We start from the raw sequence: 13,510 nt of genomic DNA on the forward strand, positions 1-13,510 counted from the left end.
TATCAGACTAATTATTCGACCAACTTACTATTTCTCTACTTTTTAGTATGTTGGTATATATTATTAGTGTGGGTAAAACGAATAAAAATAAATGAATTATATATATTATTATACAATATGATAGAAAACCGAATTGAAGAAAATCTGAGACTGTATCCATACAATTAAGTTTAAGGTAGAGCATATTAAACAGGCACTCATATTAAAAGTAGACAAGAAAGGAAGAAGAATGGTGTTGGGTGGTGAAGAAGGAAGAAGAAGGTGTGCGAAGGAAGTTGAGAGTAGTGGGCAAATGTTGTCTCATTGTGGCAATGGCTATTTTGTATTCCATAAGCAACTCCACCATCTTCGTCAACCTTATCATCTTTATTTTCTTTCCTTAACTTTCTCGATCGCCGGCCGCCTTTGAGGTTGTCGCTCAAGATCTATCGTCGGAGAGTCGAGAGAGGCTTATCGATAATGAATATATTAAGGAGATAACCTTTGAGTTGGAGAAAAATGGGGTGCAATCACCCAATCTTTATAACGTTATGAGATAGGGGTACTTGCTGGATGGATTGTCAATTTTTAACGAATTTGTCTGACTTTATCATGGAATTTTGTATCTGAGACATAAAACATTTTCAGAATAATTAAATAAATGAAACTAGTGGCACTAAATGACTGATATTGACTATTTATGCTTCAATAAGTAAAAAATTAAAACTATTTATATGAATTACTGTTGAATTAGTTGACCCCACCGTGAATTAATAAAGAATCTATGTATCTAAAAAAAATGACATGTTAGGAATGATTAATAAGAAGTGATAATTGTAGGAGTTTCTAGTGTAGTAGTACATTTATAAATATAAAAGATAATGATATGTGTCATAATTTACATTATATAATTAATTGGTTGGTTAATAATAATAATAATAATAATAATAATAATAATAATAATAATAATAGGCGTTATGATTTGCATCATATAATATAATAATTGGTGCAAGGAATTTAATACATTATTACGATGATTTTGATTTGTAATTTGATGACTTTCCTCCTGTAATTATTTGCTTTTGGATTTTCAAATCTTGAGTTAATCATTAATAAAATATATAACAATCTTCACATCCATTGAGGATATATAATTGAGAAAAAAGAATGAGATTAATTGGATAATTACCTACAAGCTGTTGGATAAGATGTTGTAGGTTATTGGCCTAAGAGAGTTCTGGCTATGTAGAATTGATTATTATGTTTCTCTAGAATGCCCCTCTTTCTTCTAATAAAAAAAAATTGTTCTCCTTCAAATTTGTCTTGTTACATAACTAAATTTTTAAAGAGTTTCAAGCTTATAAGTTTTTTTTTTTTAAATGGTGACAATAATACATAATGTGTGGTGTTCTTCTCTACGCAAAAGAGTGGCAATAAATGTTGAAAACATATCCTGAAAATCGAAAGAGGTGATCAAATAGTGAAACATAATTATAATACAAGAACGTTACGAGCTCGATTCTTACTAACACCTACCTTCTCTATTGTGCCCATCGCATAAGATTTTCATAGTGCGATTTACTATACCTCTCTTTTGTGATTTGGAAGCCACGCTATACAAAAACGAGATTTACCCACTATGTAGTATGCACACCATTAAATAGTTTTTTTTTCCATGTCACCCTAAAAAAATAGTCCAAAACCTAATCAAAGAAAGCTGCTTAAATTCAACGAAAAGATGCAACTTCGACAAATTCATTTAAGTAATAAGAATTCAAATGCAATCTAATTCTAATAATGGAAACCCAAGAAATAGGCCCTATTTTTGTTTGGTTTGGTTAAGTTAGTCAACAAAAAAATCTATCCAACCATAATACAATAACGAGGTAAACCTCGCTTCTTGTAATTATCCATAAATCGTACATAAAAAATAAATCGCACCAATAAATTTGATAAAAAAATATTAACTGTAATCAAACTTATAATATTTAGTACAATAATTATATTTTATGGAGAGTCATTCAGTCTCTTTTTTGGGCTACAAATTATTTTTATATCATTGCTAAATGCTACTTCAATAATTTTTTGATCACAAAAGGCAGCTATATATATAGGGCATAGGCTACATACCGACAATTTCCTAATAGGATCCGAAGAAATGGTGTTTACATTGTTTGGGCTAAATTCATTGTACGTGTCCGACATGACAATATGACATGCTTGAGATCCAATGAAACAGTATGTCAGGCTAATAGTTGCGTATTATCTGTAACGTTTTCAAATGTGCAAACAAAAAATGCTTATAATTTATTAGATCACACATGGTTTATCAGCGATAATATAATTTTAAACAGTGATTACAATTTTCTTTTAGTTACCTATAAATACGACTTATAATTCATTAGATGATACAAAGATAATTTTAATAATAGATGTCATACAATGTCATGTTTATAAATTGAAATACTTGGTACTTTAAAAATAACGAAAGATTAATATACTAGGATCATTGAAATAACTCGATCAAATATTATTCATTATTATAAAAAATTTACACAAACTCGCTTGATCGGTGAGAGGACTAGCGAAGTACGTGTTTAAGAGTGATCAGAATGCATTAACTCAAATAAAAATGATTTGGATGGATCGTTTAAGCTTAAGGTCGAGAGATAGTTGAAGGTATGTGACTTTAGAATGAGTATGTTCGGGTGAACGCCTTCTTGAGAGTCAATTTCCAGCTAAGGGATCGAACCCGGAGAAGTGCCAAAGGTGGGGCGGAGAGACGTCTTTGATTCGGTGGTGTTTGGGATTGCTCTTCCGTTCTTCCTCCTCCTTCTACAGCGGCCGTGGCGTTGTCTTTGGGATTCCAAAAGCGAGCATCTTTTCTCTTGCTCCTAACGGTGGACAACACATCGCTCTTGTTACATATTCCCCACACTGTCACTTTCTGCTGATTAAAATCTACATTCACCGAGTATATTCCTGTCGATCATATCATTTTTACAACATCAATTATCATTGTACTTTCATAGGTTTCAAGATTTTATTTTATTTTTTAAATTATGATGCCGATACAGTACTTACACATATGTGACATACTTGAGTAGTAGTATTAAATTCGTGTTAGTTCTAAGAATATCTTATACAACAAAAAACAACCTACATGATTGAACAAGATTTTTTTTTTTTTTTAGAGACAGAAGGAAAATCGCAACGTAACCACTATTATATATGTGCATTGGGTAAATAGTCATGCCTTGTGATCCTAATCGGTAAAAGATCACAAGGAGTTAAACATATTGAAGTGCAAGTGCGCTACGGGTAAAATTAATTTGTGCCCTTAGTCAGCAAATTACTATAAAGATCAGAGGATAACCTAATCTAAATTGTTCAAAGCTGATAATTAGCTCAATCTAAAAGGGATAATAGACACTTCTTATTGAAAGTTAACTTGAAATCTTGTGATTACCAAACAGACTGTCCGATCATCTTAGGATAGTAATGGGGTGGGCAATAATAATGTTATTATATTACTAGCAGAAATTAAATATGTACCTTTCAAATGAGATAAGGCTTTCTTGATCTTCCTCTCACATCCATGAGAATACAAAGGAACCATCATTTCCACAAACTGTGCTTCCACATTATTAGCTATAGTCCCCGCCGGAACAATCTGCAGATTCGCCATGCCCTCCTCTCCACTTCAAACCACACAGTTTTCACTACTACTGACGTTGTTACTTTGTTTCTTAATGCATTGAACCTCAATATATACAATTATACATATACGCAGACAGATAAAGCCTTCGACAAGACACGAGGTTGACGATGGATGATGATCTATCCACTTTATCTTATCCTAATAAATAAGAAATACTTGAAAAGCGCCCTCCCTGCACTCTCACAAAACCCTAAGATTCCACCCTATAAAAAGGTGCATAGATAGATCGTGCGTGCATGCATGTATGCATATATGGCCCTTTGCTTTTATTTAATAACCTTTGAGGGTTACGTGGATGAATATCCTTTACTTTAATTTATATGTGCTGCGCCGTTAGTTTCATCAAAGCAAATGTTATGTGTTTGTATTCGAGAGGGTTGCATAGCTTTCAATTTATTGCAGACTATTGTATAACAGTTGTGAAAAATCATTTACAACAGTCCTAAATTAGTTATTTTGTACTTAGTGTTTCATTCTCTTCAGTTGCAAAAAGTCCTTTAATTTACAATATTTGCAAATAATTTGATGAGAGCATGCATATACTTTTTAGAATACAATATAATGTATTATTTAACATACATTCATCATTGTCACAAATTATATTAAAGGGTAAAATTTTACTAGTATATGTAAAACAAATTAAATATGCATGAGTTAATATATATGTGCAAATGAGAGTATGAGATCAAAATATCCATTCCAAATAAGTGTGGTTGTTGGTTAGGCATTTGGTAGCTACTAATACTTGTAAAGAGCAAGAGATCAGAGGTGTAAAGAGGGAAAGGAGTGTCATCATCCACAGATACATTGGAAAGTGCTGTGGGTGACATATGATGTATCATCTACCTTTTACTATATATATATATATATATATATCACACACTTTTTGTGGATAATCTGCAGATAGTCCAATGACTTGCATATCATCATCCCATGTGGGCTAGCTGCGAGCTTTACTTAGCATATAAGTTAAAAATTTACTTGGTGGGACTTCATGACTTTAGTTCTCGACTTTTAAAAATAATTAATCTAATTATTTTTTAATGTATGATAATAATACGGAGTATATTATTATTATTATATATATAATAGGAGTAATATTCTATATATCTTAATATCTTATGGCTTATGGACCTAGAGATGGGCCTGGGCACTGGGCAGGTGCCCTCAGGGCCGGCCCTGCAAAAGCCGCACCCTAATCCCTAGCTAGCTCCATGTTACTAGAAAGTGGAAAGAAGTGAAGTTGAAGAGGAGAGAGAAAGTGCAGCCATGGATTTTGCTCTGAAAACTCAATATTCCTTCTTAGTGGCAACTTCTCCGATTTCCCACCCAAAACTTCGGGGGGGTTTTATCGTCAGGTGCTCCTCTCCTTCTCCTTCTGTCGCGCCTCCTTCCGGTAACCTTTCTCCGTCGGAAACACCTTTCTTTATCTTTATATATATGTGTGTGAATCACTAACACTTGTGCTCTCAAACTATAAAGTTTAAATCTTTTGGATTTCTGCATCCTTCCCATGCGGGAATGCTGGGTGAGGAGACTAGGAGAGTGTTGCCTAGTCTCATGTGTAGAACTTGAGGTTAACTTTTCAACAACTCCTCACATACATTTAGCACTCTACTTTTATTTGGGACCCAAAAATAAAAACTTTATTTGATTGTCATATTTGAGAGCTATAGTTTTGCCACTGTTTTATTTGATTCTAAACTGATTCCATCCCTAAAGAGAAATGAAGTTTCCAATTTGAATCTTGATGCATAATCTCGTTTTTTTTTTTTTGGCTCCCCACTGACAATGAAGTCACTCTCTGTTACTTTATCAAACTTTATCTATATTGGTGCACAAGTCATAATTTGTTCAACTCAGGATTGGTACAGAGACCATGGAAGGTAGCAGATGCTAGGCTTGTGCTCCAGGATGGTTCAATTTGGAAGGCAAAATCCTTTGGTGCTTCTGGGACCCAAGTTGGTGAAGTTGTTTTCAATACTTCATTGACAGGGTGAGATATCTATTTCTTCTTTCCACTCACATTGCATTTATATATTACTATACTACTGATAAGCCTCAACTTAATTCCTATACACTTGATGAGCTGATACATATTATTTGCCTGTTTCATTTCATTGAAATAAATAATAAGCACAAAATCTGCATTGAGTCCTTGAGCCCAAACTATATTAACATTCCAAATAGTTTAGGGAAGGAAAAGGAGGGGAGAAAAATTAGGCTGGCACGACATTGAAATGCATTGCAAAGGTTAGCATGCCAAATCAGAGATTAGTGGTTTCATCATATTTCTCCTTACAACTTCCAAGATTAAGTGAAAATGCTTTTCTTGTGCAATTGTATTAAAGAGCCTATGATAGCCACGAAAAAAAAAAAAGCAAGCTTTGCGAAGTTGAATAAGATTTAGGAGTAAAACTTGCCAGCTGTGAAAAATATATACTCCATATCTAGTCTATTTATGCTTACTCATTCACTATTGAGGGGAGCTTATAAATCCATTATTGTTTTCTTGATTAAATGCTTTGACTTTTTTTCTTCTTCTTTGTATTGCGAAGCAGGGAAGAGTCTTGATACTTCATTGCATCTTATGCAACTGATATTGACCCCTTTTCTTTATGTCCTGACGTTGCAGATACCAGGAGATCCTTACTGATCCTAGTTATGCTGGTCAATTTGTGTTGATGACAAACCCTCACATTGGGAACACTGGTGTCAATTTTGGTATGTACTTTGTTCACTTTGTGTTACGTGTTTCAAACATTGCAATTTTCTAAATCAGAATACCTCCTTTGACAGATGACGAAGAATCTAGACAGTGCTTTTTGGCAGGATTAGTAATTAAAAGTTTGAGTTTAAGGTGTGCTACCTTTCCCTCTATGGACTTAACATGCTTGTTTTTGCCCTGCACTTTTCATCCCATTGCTGAAAGTAATTAACTAATGATGTTTTCCAGTACCTCGAATTGGAGATGCACAGAGACATTAGGTGACTATTTGGCTGCAAGGAACATAATGGGGATATGTAAGTCAGGATCTTAATATTACACTACTTTATATTTGGCTGGCTAGAATTCATGTTGAAAGGTTATTTTTTCTTTCATACAACAGATGATGTTGACACCCGTGCAATTACTCGGAGATTGAGGGAAGATGGAAGCCTTGTTGGCGTGCTGAGCACAGAGCAGCAGAAAACAGATGAGGAACTTCTAGAACTTTCTCGCACTTGGGATATTGTTGGTATGCATCCTTCTTTAGATGCATCTTTTGCATGCGAATTATATAGAGGCTTTTTTTTTTGGGTTATTATTATTGTTGGCTTGCAATTTTACAGGTGTGGATTTAATTAGTGGTGTTTCATGTAAGGCTCCTTATGAATGGGTTGATAGCACAAAATCAGCGTGGGAGTTTAATTCTAACGGAAGAAGCCAAGAGAGTTTCAATGTGAGTATTAGTATGCTTTTTATACATATGCAGAAGCATTCAACACCACACTCATTTTGTATTCATTTTGCTGATGAAGGTTGTTGCATATGATTTTGGAATCAAACATAATATACTAAGGAGATTGGCATCCTATGGGTGTAAAATTAGCGTTGTTCCGTCAACATGGCCAGCATCTGAAACTTTGAAAATGAATCCGGATGGTGTTCTTTTCAGCAATGGTCCAGGAGACCCGTCTGCAGTTCCTTATGCTGTTGAAACAGTAAAGGAAATAATTGGAAAGGTTCCCGTGTTTGGCATTTGTATGGGTCATCAGCTGCTCGGTCAAGCTTTGGGGGGTAAAACCTTTAAAATGAAGTTTGGGCACCATGGTGGGAACCATCCTGTTCGCAACCTTCGCAATGGCAGTGTTGAGATTAGTGCCCAGGTATTTATGTATGTATGTATGTATGTCAATCACTCCCTTCGACTCATTATAACAGTAGCAATTACTGCGTGCAGAATCACAACTATGCTGTGGATCCCGAGTCACTCCCCGAAGGTGTAGAGGTAACTCATGTGAACTTGAATGATGGAAGCTGTGCTGGTCTTGCCTTTCCTGGACAAAAGCTAATGTCACTTCAATACCATCCCGAAGCATCTCCCGGGCCTCATGACTCAGATCTTGGTAATTTATCTCTTTCTCCTCCTATAAGTTTAGTTTGATAAGCAGTTATAAGTAATTATATAATATTTGCATAGTAATTTCTAACCATCCCTTGTGACAAACTCAAAAAGAATGCATGTCAATGCACATTCAAACACCTACTTCTTCATCTTTGACTCTTATGAAGCTATTTTGGGTGCAGTTTTTGCAGAATTTATACAACTCATGAAGCATAACAGAGGATGAATATGAAGGGTGTTTTTGCACAAGGAACATATATTTATATAATAATATTTGAAACTCTAATTTTTAACCAAACTGCAAGAAATTGAGCAAACCTCTTTGGCTTCTTCACCCATTGGTTCTGTTCTGTTGTTGACTAAAAACCCACAGAGCTTCCAGATTTATATACTGAAAAATTTGGAGAAATTATGGAATCCAAAGAAGTGCGGCCATGGGATCATTTCATATCCAAACATTTGTAAAGATCATAAGTTAATGGTGGATAAAGATTTGGAGAAAGATATTTCACCACACGTGCACCTGACCTACCTTACCAAACAACACCACACTTTGGAGATTGGTTTTTTTTTTTTTTTTTTGGTATGTACACTTTGGAGATTGATGTGTTGCTAACACAATACCTCCTTCGGGTTAATCCCAACCCTCAAAGTTATTCTATTTTTCTACTATGAAGTTTCAAGTTCGATTCTCTGTGAGAGTTGTTTATTGCCTTTTTTGGTTGGTTTGAACCTAGCCCATAATGCTAGGTTGGTTTACTTGTGATTCTTTGCCAATTGGGATGAAGTTTGGGATTGCAAAACAAACTTCATCCAAAATGCACATTCGGATAGGGATCGAATCCTGCACAGCTGCACCATGTGATTACTAGCAAAGCAAAGATATTAATTTCTTTGAATTGATCAACTTGTTGAGCTATGTCTCAGGACATATAGTTGTTTTAAGATTTGAGAGAGAATTTTTTGCATTTTTAGTCCCACGACTATTGTGGTACTTGCAGAATTGGTCCACGACTTTCAAATTTTATAATTTTAGTCCATGACTATTGTTTTTGTTGCAAAAATAGTCCTTTTCCAGTTAACATCTCGCCGGAAAGTAAATCCGGCGGATTTTCCGGCAAGTTTTCACCAGAAAAAAATTTGATATATTTTTCTTCAATTTTTCGTTGGAAAAAAAAAAATTCCCTTTCAAGTAGTATTAAAATGGACATTTACATTGTTAAAAAAATCCATCTTTCTAGTGGGAAAACATCGATTATGCCGGAAAAACATATATTCTTATTTTGGTAAATTAATTAAAGTTAAAACTAATTCATTTTTTTAATTAGTAAAATTATGTACAAATTCAAATTTTTTGGTACTTTTTAGTTTAAATTTAATCTTAATAATATTATTTTGTTGATCATGAATTTGTACTAATAATTTTGAATTTGTACTTAATTGGCTAAAAAATAAAAATAATTAAAGTCTTAACTTTAATTAGTTTAATTAGTTTTAATTTTTTTTATTAAAATAGTCAATCACATATACATTTCAAATAGCTTAATTTGCTCCAAAGTCCAAATAGCTCACTGCCAGTAGTGTTCACTGCCATTCTGCATTTCTATTTCTTCAATTGATTTTGACTTCAAAATTTTTATAATTATTTTAACTTAATTAGAAATTAATTAGTTTTAACTTCAATTAGTTTACCAAAATAAGAATATATGTTTTTCCGGCATAATCGATGTTTTCTTGCTTGAAAGATTATTTTTTTTCAACAATGTAAATGTCCATTTTAATACACTTGAAAGGAGAATTTTTTTCCAGCGAAAAATATGAAAGATTTTTTCCGGCGAAAACTTGCCGGAAAATCCGCCGGATTTATTTTCCGGCGAGATGTTGATTGGAAAAGGACAATTTTTGCAACAAAAACAATAATCGTGGACCAAAATTACAAAGTTTGAAAGTTGTGGACCAATTCTGTAAGTACCACAATAGTCGTGGGACTAAAAATGAAAAAATTTCATTTGAGAGATTTTGATCTAGTTATACAAGTATATAACATGGCAGGGCAACTATTATTATATATGCTGAAAAGATGGATGACTGATTAGGGGAATCTAGAGCCTTTTGAATGATTTGATTAGTAACGAATCAAACCACCCATCATCTTTTAAGCTTTTCTCTACAACTGCAGAATATACTTAAAGCAAATTTTGAATCTTAAATCAATTTGTGACAAAGGCTTATTGGGAGTTCAAAATGAGTTATACAGACCAAGATTGTTCATAAACACAGCTCTGAACAGAGCCAACATACATATATAATAGGATGTTTATATAGTCAACATCATGACTACTAGACAATAAATTTACAAAAACCACTATTTTAATGCTTGATATATATGCTAGTAATAACATGCAGTCTATGTCAACTAATTCCGCGGATCAGCCTCCTGCAGCCAGCCACATCCAAAGAGTCTCGACTAGAAACGATAACCAGAAATCTAAACCAGTTCAGCTTTTACCATATGGGGGCGTTTTCAAAGGGTAATGAAAATGCTCTATACACAAAAACATACGTTTCATTCTCCGACATCCTCAGAGTCTAATTCATTCTCCGACATCCTCAGAGTCTAATGCATGCCAAACTGCCAACGAGGACTATAAGCAGGCTCACAGCTATAAGAACCTTTGGCATGTAAAGTGATGGCAAAACTGAGTGCAGTAGGTCCGTCTTTGAGAACACAGAGATGGTGTTTCCATTGCTGCAAGCTGCAAAACCTCCTTTGTCTTTCGTCTTTGTAGATATGTTCTTAGAAATTTCTCCATCTCTTTTGAACTCACGGGCAATTATATCCCTTGTTTCAAGACTAGAGGTAGCAGTGCTATCAATGGTTTCACCCTGTGTAACCAAATCCAATGGAATTCACCACCAATAGAGATGAATACGGGTTTTTTGTTTTTGTTCCCAATGGAGAGAGGAAATATGTTCTAGGGAGAGAAGATTACCTCAGTCACAGCAGGTTTTTCACTTTCTGCCTGATTGGAATCTTCAGGTAGACGAGATTGAACAGATGCAGCTGGAAATGACATTTGTAAACGAATTCTTCGATGAGCAGTTCCCTGCATGGTGAACGGCTGGTCAGCTGCTTGACTGCGCGCCTGTCGGGTCCTTAATCTTATTCCAGGTCCAAAACTGCTGACTGCATTCACCGAGCCACCTTCTCCTTCAAGATTTACCATGTTAGTGGCCTGACTCCCATCACACATTGTCGAGAAAGCATCCTGTCCAAGGTAGCTATTATTCAGGGGATCTGAATTCCACATCTCAGGACCACCATTAAAAGTATGAGGTGTATAAACCCCTCCTGAAGGATTAGGAACATGCTCAATATGTCTTTGCAGCAATGCATTTGCAGGAACATTTTCCAAAAATCCTGTCTTAACCTGAAATCACCGAACCAAAATATATTATCAAGGGGATAATTAAATATACCTGACTATCAAAGCAGAAGAAAGATGCAATACGAGTACTTAGCCAACTTAGGTGATATTGCAATTCCATCATGTTAAAAGGCGCCTAAAGAGCTTCCAACTTACCAGCCCCTGCATCATTTCTGCCCCTGAAGGCTTGTTTATAGTGCTAACATAATTGGGAGTTGCATGTTCGATTGGCAAGATTTGCTGTCCAGAATCTCCATAGGGAACCTCATCAGAGCTAACAAGGAATGAGTTCATAAACTCAGTTGCATCAGATACACTTGTTTCACTCAGAGACTGGATGTCCATATCATCACCGCAGTTATTTGTAACAGCACCGTATGCGTAGGAAGATCCCAACCCCTGTGTCTCTGTTTGTGGCAGAGAAACGATATCGAGATGTTCTTCTGAAGGCTCATAAAGGTTTGCGAATAATTCTTCCAGATCAGGATCATGCTAAAAAATGAAACAGGGAAAATAATGTACATAGCCCTTTAGTCATAAATTACTAACAAACCAAAAAACACGTTGTCCGGTTAAGGTGGAATGTTTATACTCACCGGAATGTCCAGATCCTCTTCTGCATTATTAGCATTAGAGCTAATGCTGTTATTATCAACAGGTAACTGAGCAACAGGAGATTCCTCCACAGAACTCTTCTCTGGAGTTAAAGGTTGTGCTTTAATGTGATCTCTCCCCATTGGCGTCATAGCCTCCAATTGATCATCTTCACCGGGTGACTTGACAACAGTAGGAGAAGAAACATTTCGCTCAACACCATTGCTGTTCGGACTTTCAGCATTTTCATCTTGCTTCAACTCATTCTTCTTAAAGAGACGACAAAGCACAAACGGAGTCTGATACATGAAATGCCAAAGTTACAAATTTCTTCAACAGTGTGATTGAAAATAAACAAATAAATAAAGCTTTAACTGATGATGAACCAAGAAAACTCGGCCTATACTTCAATTTAACAACAGCATGAAATAGTTCGGAGATCTCAACCTGACCGGGCTGGGTACCATCCAGTGCCTTGTCAGTAGCCCTATACTCATGAATAACCCAATTACTCCTCTTTCCATCAGGAGCTCGCCCTTCATAGTACACCAATGTCTTCTTCATCCCAATCTTTACAAGCTTCTTAGTGAGTATATTCCTATCTTTCCCAGTTGCCTTCCAGTACCCTCGCTCTGTAGCCCGGTTCATCCTCTGCCCATTTTGGTACTTCCGGTCAATAGGGCAGAAGAAGAACCACTCATTATCATATGATTTAATCATAGACAAATCTGCAGAAGTCAAAACACAAGAACACTAAATTATTTTCTAAAACAAAAAAAGGCTTCACATTCTGAAAACAGAAATTTAACATCCATATTCATGGTGAAGTAACACAGAGTAGAAGCCTTTATACTGACTGCTAAAGGCTTAAAGATCCCAGACACCCACCCAATACCGATATCCCCTTCTAAGAACAATCAGACATTCAACCTTCAATGCCCTGCTCAACCACAAGGGCGATGAAGCGACAACAGAGTTTTCTACTTTACACATTTCGACTGGATCATTCATTTAATTTTTTACCAATACGATTTCGAATTGAAGCGACAACATACTCTCATTATAGAAACAACAGCTAATCTGGATAGAGATTGAATTTTTACCATAAATTTATCGCGAATTGTACCAAAAATAAATAAATTACTCACCAGGCAGGTCCCAGGGCTCGAGTTTACATATATCAATTTCGCGAATCACACTGGCTAAAGTCTTCGAGCCGTTGATTTTCAGCTTCAGATAGTGATCGACGAGCTCCTCGTCCGTCGGATGGAACCTGAACCCCACCGGCAGTGAGTTCAGCGGCGGCAACACCGTCGCCGGAGATTCTTCTAACGGAATTACGGTCATCGGCGAGGCTGGTATATAGAGAGAAGGAGAACCGGGTAGAGAGAAGATTGGAAGGTGTGTATCGGCCATCTATGGAGCTTATATAGAAAGATATTTAAAAATTTCAGAGAAAATAAAAAGAAAAAACGGAAGCCAAAAAGGAAATTATCTGCCATTGACCCCACTCACCACTCACTGACACTATTGAGCTATCTGGAGAAACGCATTTACGTAATCTCAGTTGGATTTTTGGGAAAATTTTAGATGGCTTTTTAATATAATCTGACAACATGTGACTTGGAATGTGATCACGTTTACGTTTTTTTTTTTTTTTTTTTTTTTTTGAAATTTTT

General features: G+C 35.5%; 3 protein-coding genes across 3 annotated transcripts; 1 reads left to right on the forward strand and 2 right to left on the reverse strand.

The window, feature by feature from the left end:
• Positions 1–2,488: 2,488 nt before the first annotated feature.
• Positions 2,489–3,768, reverse strand: LOC116000222 (heavy metal-associated isoprenylated plant protein 28). The gene is made up of 2 exons (XM_031240253.1): positions 3,535–3,768; positions 2,489–2,961 (listed from the first exon to the last, which is right to left on the reverse strand). The coding sequence occupies exons 1-2, from the start codon at positions 3,665–3,667 to the stop codon at positions 2,669–2,671; spliced, it is 426 nt and encodes a 141-aa protein (XP_031096113.1). The 5' UTR covers positions 3,668–3,768; the 3' UTR covers positions 2,489–2,668.
• A 1,143-nt stretch (positions 3,769–4,911) lies between these two features.
• LOC116000393 (carbamoyl-phosphate synthase small chain, chloroplastic-like) lies at positions 4,912–8,503 on the forward strand. The gene is made up of 10 exons (XM_031240472.1): positions 4,912–5,096; positions 5,564–5,696; positions 6,336–6,424; positions 6,500–6,560; positions 6,657–6,724; positions 6,811–6,939; positions 7,034–7,143; positions 7,223–7,570; positions 7,645–7,810; positions 7,992–8,503. The coding sequence occupies exons 1-10, from the start codon at positions 4,970–4,972 to the stop codon at positions 8,033–8,035; spliced, it is 1,275 nt and encodes a 424-aa protein (XP_031096332.1). The 5' UTR covers positions 4,912–4,969; the 3' UTR covers positions 8,036–8,503.
• Positions 8,504–10,023: 1,520 nt separating this feature from the next.
• LOC116000206 (NAC domain-containing protein 91-like) lies at positions 10,024–13,267 on the reverse strand. Its single transcript, XM_031240238.1, has 6 exons — positions 12,980–13,267; positions 12,279–12,559; positions 11,834–12,130; positions 11,394–11,729; positions 10,803–11,240; positions 10,024–10,695 (listed from the first exon to the last, which is right to left on the reverse strand). Exons 1-6 carry the CDS (start codon positions 13,245–13,247, stop codon positions 10,420–10,422), a joined length of 1,896 nt encoding a protein of 631 aa, XP_031096098.1. The 5' UTR covers positions 13,248–13,267; the 3' UTR covers positions 10,024–10,419.
• Positions 13,268–13,510: the final 243 nt, after the last annotated feature.

This window comes from Ipomoea triloba, chromosome 12 (assembly GCF_003576645.1).
Source record: "Ipomoea triloba cultivar NCNSP0323 chromosome 12, ASM357664v1".
Lineage (NCBI taxonomy): Eukaryota > Viridiplantae > Streptophyta > Magnoliopsida > Solanales > Convolvulaceae > Ipomoea > Ipomoea triloba.